Source organism: Mobula birostris, chromosome 8 (assembly GCF_030028105.1).
Source record: "Mobula birostris isolate sMobBir1 chromosome 8, sMobBir1.hap1, whole genome shotgun sequence".
In the NCBI taxonomy this organism is placed as follows: Eukaryota; Metazoa; Chordata; class Chondrichthyes; order Myliobatiformes; family Myliobatidae; genus Mobula; species Mobula birostris.
Genome location: NC_092377.1, coordinates 137,309,339 through 137,315,338, shown reverse-complemented (window position 1 = coordinate 137,315,338; position 6,000 = coordinate 137,309,339). Strand labels below are relative to the sequence as shown.

Here is a 6,000-nt window from a genome sequence, read left to right as displayed (position 1 = left end):
GATCAATTCAAGTTCTAGGCCAAATTGGAAAGGTCAGGTACAGGTCAAATCATGGCAGCGAGGTTCAGGCCCCAGAGCAAGTAATGACTCGATGTTTGGACAATTTAAGCACCGGGCCGGATTGAAAAGGTCAGGGTGTTGGGACCAGAGGCTAGGCAAGTACCAATTCTGCTCTCTGCTCTGAGACATTTACTCAGCTCCACACTGAATTGAGGCTGTAGCCTGCTGTGGCTGCAATGGTGCCTGGCTTCGTATCTGTGGTCTTGCAACAGTTACTCAGCTCTGCGATGAACAAAGGCTGTGGCCTGCCCCAGCTGTGGTGATGTCTGGCTTTGTGACTTTCGTAAGATATTTGCTTACTTATATTCATCAAAGTTGCTGGTGAATGCAGCAGGCCAGGCAGCATCTCTAGGAAGAGGGTACAGTCGACGTTTCAGGCCGAGACCCTTCGTCAGGACTCGGCCCGAAACGTCGACTGTACCTCTTCCTAGAGATGCTGCCTGGCCTGCTGCGTTCACCAGCAACTTTGATGTGTGTTGCTTGAATTTCCAGCATCAGCAGATTTCCTCGTGTTTGCGTGCTTACTTATATTGTTCGCAGTTTTTTTTTTCTCTGCGCACTGGGTGCTTGATGGTCATTTTTTTTAATGGGGTCTTTAGAGGTTTGCTTTGTGGCTGCCTGTAGTAAGGAGACGAATCTCAAGGTTGTATAATGTATACATACTTTGATAATAAATGTACTGTGAACTTTTGACGGTGGCTTCATCATGGCTATAGAGGAGGTTACAGACTGACATGTCGGAGTGGGAATCGGAATTAAAACGTATGGTCATTGAGAAGTTTCGCTTTTGGTGAAAAGAGGGGAGGTGCTTGACAAAGCAGTCCCCCAACTTAAAATGGGCCTCTGCCTTGGGCAGTTAAGATTTGTAATGTAACCTAAAGCTTCAGATCCCAAACAGTATTTTTCTGCCATTGCTGCACAGACTATTCTGACAGCAATTGTATTAATGGAAAGATGTACTATTCTAGTGTGGAGACACTGTGGAAAAAGCCTATTCACAATTACCAGACCTCAGGGCTTACGAGGAAGGGTTGAGCAAGCGAAGGCTTTTCTCTTTGGTGCAAAGGAGGATGAGAGGCGACTTGATCGAGGTGCATAGTTTATAAGAAGTGTAGCTACACTGGATAGCCAATGCTTTTGACTAATAACAGAGGACATACCTTTAGCATGATTGGAGGAAGGTTTAGGGGTGATGCAAGTAGTAGTTTTTTTTTAAAAAAGTGTTAAGCGTCTGGAACGTACAACCGGGGTTAGTGATTACGGCTGATACGTTAGGGACATTTAAGAGAATTTTAGACAGGCACATGGATAAGAGAAAAATGGAGGGTTGTGGACAATGAAGGAAGGAAGGGCTAAATTGATTGAGGATAGGTTAGAAGGTTGGCACACTGAGCCTGTACTGTTCTATGTTCAATGAACGGTAGACTATCAATACACAATCCTAAACTCACCTTTCAATCCTATGATAGTGCAGTAATGCTCAGCTAATACCAGAACATCAGCTTTAAAAATGTAATCTCATTGGCTCAAAATTTGTCAAAATTATAGTTACAAAGGCAAATGAATACAATTGGAAATGTGTAAAGGTCTAACTTGGATGTTAAATGTGCATAGTTATTGAAATTATACTTAAAAGTAGCCTTCAAAAAAGTTCCTGCCAAACACCCAAAAACCTCTTACAATTTGCCTTTGACTGTTGTGACTCTGATTAGTTCTGCAACTGATGGCTTAGCCTCGACAAAAAATTGAAATAGTTGATTGTACAAGATAAAATCATTAAAAATTACATACAGATAGAAAGTAAATTCATTGATTACCCGACCTGAGAAAAGTTTGGATTACTTATTAACCAGCTGTAGACTATTCTAGAAAGTTGAACTAACTACCAACCCACAGAAATGTAACTAACATCAAGTTTCCTTTAGAATCAATAACGTGGGTTGACTATTTCACTGGAGTTCCTATGATTATACTTCCCCTGGTGTTCTCCGAATGCTGATTAGGAAGAACATTTCAATGGATCAAATCAGTTTGCTCAAATACGAGGTAGAATATACTTTGCTGTCAGGGCAACCACTGGTGATCCAGTTGGTATCCCGGGAAATGGACCAGAAGATCCAGCGATGTCAATGTGGGAGTAGCGAAGGGGCTTTTCAGAATCAATTCCATGCTGAAAGAAAAGAACTAATTTAGTACAAATGGTTTTACAGTAGACCTAATAATTGTAAGAATCTCCATAAACCTTAGAACAATAAAAATAAAAAACCCTGCAGATCCAAAAAACAAAGTAATTGTAGGACACCAGCATAACCAAGCAATTAACCTTTGTATCAGTTCATTTTTGGATGTCACCTCTCATTAGATCATTGTCAGTTCTGGTTTTCCTCTCATAACTAACAACTGACACAATCCATGGACTAGGGTTAACAAGCTGTCAGCTCCCTCAGAACTCCATGGGATTCAGAATCAGGTTTATTATCACTGTCTCATATGATGTTATATTTGTTTTGCGGCGTCAGCACAGTACAAAGACAATATTACTAACAGGTTACAAAATAAATAATGTATAAGAGGAATAATGTGAAGTGCTCATGGTCTGTTCAGATGAGAAGAAGCTGTTTCTGATCATTGCATCAGAGTTTTCAGGCTCCTGCACCACCTCCCTGATGGTAGTAATGATGGTATAATGAAAGGACCATATTTAATTTATTCTGGTCAGAAATTTTACACGGCTTATACAGAAACACAATGATTACAAGGTGGCCATTTTCTCCATAAGTTCTACACAAGAGTGCACCAACTTAGTCCCAAACACCCAATTTCTTTCCATTCCAGAGCCCCAAGTTCTTCTTGTTCAAACGCTGATTGAACTTTCTTTAGAATGCTATGATTAAATCTGCCTCCACTACCTCTGCTGACAGTGTAATCCTGAGACCAATAGCACACGGCACGAGGAAGATCCTCATGTTTCTTTTGTTAATTGATTTTAAGTCTCCTACCTCTTGGTCACTTTGCCAGTGGAAACAATCTCTATATAGCTTGTCTATATCCTTAGTGATTTTGAATATCCCTCTCCCCCACTTTCCAAGCTCCTTCAGAATGAAGGCCCCTCTTCTCTGGAATCATTCTGGTAAATTTCTTCCGCACCCTCTCCTGATTTTTCATAATTCCAAACTTGCAGCAACTACAATCGAACGATATTCCACTTCTGGCCAAAGTGCTTTACATAACCTCCTTGTCCTTGCACTCCTACTTCTATTCATCAAACTCAGAATTCTACATACATTGTTATTAAAACCAAAAGTTTAAAAAAAACGCTTCCTCAACCACGTGATATTTTTAAGTGGACCATACACTCTGACCCACACCTCCAAAGTCATCCCAGATCTGTGTCTGAACCTCAAATTGATTTTCTTCCAAAAGTGATTACACTGCATTTCATTTGCTAGCTTTCTGTCATTCTACCAGTTTCTACTACATTTCCTTCAAGGTTATTACAATCCCCCTCATGGTTAATGCACCTCTGAATGCCATATCATCTGCAAGTGTGGACATTGTGCCCTGTCCAACCAGGTGAAATCAGTAATACTGACACTTGGGTGAATATCACTAGACACCTGTCCTCTGGTCTGACAACTTGACACTAAGATCTAGCCATGCAGTGACAGGAGTTACCGATAATTAAATTACAAGACTGTATGGTTGTACATGACCAATTTAAAGATTGTAGATTTCATAGTAAATGTGCCATTAACTGGCTACACTTCTAAAGCATATACTTTGAAGTCCAACATGGAATCCTTGTGCAAACATCACCTTATCTAGGCCTGAACCCATGATCAGGAAAGCTGCAGGAGACTGGTGTCCACGGGCTGTGGCACTGGACGGCAGGTTGTTACACTGCAAAATATCTTCATATTCTGACTTTCCTTTATGGAACTCATAATCATCACGTCGGATGGTAGAGATTTCAAAAGGATCCCCCACTTCATCACCAGCTGACAGGAGGACAACAGTAAAATACTCAGCTTGTGCAGTAATAACATTACAACATAATGCAATAAAATGTCAAAATTCAGTCATACAGCATGGAAACAGACCATTCAACTCAATCAGTCCTTGCTTACCATCAACTAATCAATAACACTTATCCTAAACAGATCCCATTCCATTCTCCCTACTTCCCCATCAACTCCCCCAGGTTTTATCACTCACCTACACACTAAGGCAATTTGGGGTGATCAATTAACCTGCTAACCTGTGCATCACTTGGGATGCGAGACAAATACTACACCAGCTAGAGGAAACCTACGGGGTCACAGGAAGAAATGTAAAAAATGTATAAAACAGAGGTCAGGATTGAGCTCAAGTTCCTGGAGCTGAGGCAGTAATCTCTTGCTGTGCCACTGTCAACTTCAACAATGATTATTCCTACCCTTCTCCAGAAGACAAAAGTTTCCATGGCAATTAACTACATATTCTGAACAAAAATTTGTCAAAGTTTATGCAAAATTTGCACAAGTAATCAATTTATCCTTTGAACTGGTATGAAGCTATTAGTGAAGTAGATTTCTACCATGTTGAGTACCTGTAACATTAGGTGATAGAAATTTGAAAGCGCCAGCATGATAAGTAGAGGCAGAAATTATTCTTACCCTCCTGAATCTCCTGAGCAGTTTTGGCCCAACGCGCAGGGCCATTATCCATGATTATCTGCAGCAAAAGTAGTTGTAGTTTAATGTATGCAAGCTAGAAAATCGAGTGGACAACATACAGTATTTCCAAACTTCAACACTGCATTACAGTAAGCCCACTTTTGCAGTCACTTTAAAGAAAGATAGCAATTGTTCAGGTTTAATGCAATTTACAAAAATTTAAGGCTTTGTTTATATTGCTTTGTCATCATAAACCAACTCTCCGATGAATCACTGCTGTCAATTTGTACAGAAAAATCCCACAAAAATGGAGCGGAAAATGAAATTCAATTACTGTGCAGTAGGTAGTGATAAAACATAGCCAGGATACTGATATTTCGGCTCTTCCAATGAGAGTACAATAATTTGTTTATAATTCCGTTGGCCAGAAAGGACTATAGCTCTAAATCTCAATAAAAAAAACTAAACCAATCTAATGGCACTGCATCAGTACAGATGTGTCTGCTTTAAGTATGTTTAACACTCAACAGTAAAACATTTGTCAGACTTACTGCGCCTAAACAATGAAATAAGGTTGCATTTTCTGCAATCAAACAAAAAACCCTAACTAGAAACTGTTGTCATTCATTCAATATTCTACAATGGAACTAGACTTAAAACTAGCTGATATAATGTGGTACACTGCAAGTTTCCGCAAGGTCTTTTCATGTCATACAAGATAGACTGAACTTACAGAATAGTTGCAACCAACAGCTCGAATAGCATGGCCAGTCAACGTGGCGATCGTGAACAATTCAAAGTGGTTAGGTTCATAATTGTCAAGAGCCTGCAAAATGGAAACTGCGATAATTAATTTTTGAAACATAACAGGTAATGCTCAAACCATATTGATACAGGCAAAATGCTATTCAGCCTTTTAGAAATCCTAAATGAAATGCCAGTACGAACTTATCAAGAGGAATAAGATCAATGACTTCAGTCCAAACTGAAAAGAGAAACCATCAGATGCAGAAAAGATTTGTTAAAACGGTAACAACTCCCCCCCCCCACATCTAGATTCATGCTAAAGAGCAAACATCTTCAACACAGCCATCTTGTCAGAAACCCTCAGGACCTTGTTTCAATTAATGTACAAACTTTAACAGAAGGTGCTCCCATCATAAATGAACTCCATACATTTCTTCATCTCACACTCTTCAGTGATTATTCTGGAGTTAGGAAACTGTAGATGGCAGATATTAGAATGAGAACCAATATTCAGTAAATTAATACACGTGTCAGAAAC

At 39.7% G+C, this 6,000-nt stretch overlaps 1 protein-coding gene across 1 annotated transcript in view; it reads right to left on the bottom strand.

Moving 5' to 3' along the window:
- Positions 1 to 476: 476 nt before the first annotated feature.
- Positions 477 to 6,000, bottom strand: part of LOC140201766 (putative aminopeptidase W07G4.4) — a 73,844-nt gene continuing 68,320 nt past the window's right edge. The window contains exons 14-17 of the mRNA XM_072266396.1: positions 5,449 to 5,541; positions 4,716 to 4,773; positions 3,877 to 4,058; positions 477 to 2,230 (exon numbers count right to left, since the gene is read on the bottom strand). Of these exons, the coding sequence (XP_072122497.1) occupies positions 2,096 to 2,230; positions 3,877 to 4,058; positions 4,716 to 4,773; positions 5,449 to 5,541 (468 nt within the window). The 3' untranslated portion in view covers positions 477 to 2,095. The remainder of the gene's footprint in view (positions 2,231 to 3,876; positions 4,059 to 4,715; positions 4,774 to 5,448; positions 5,542 to 6,000) is intronic.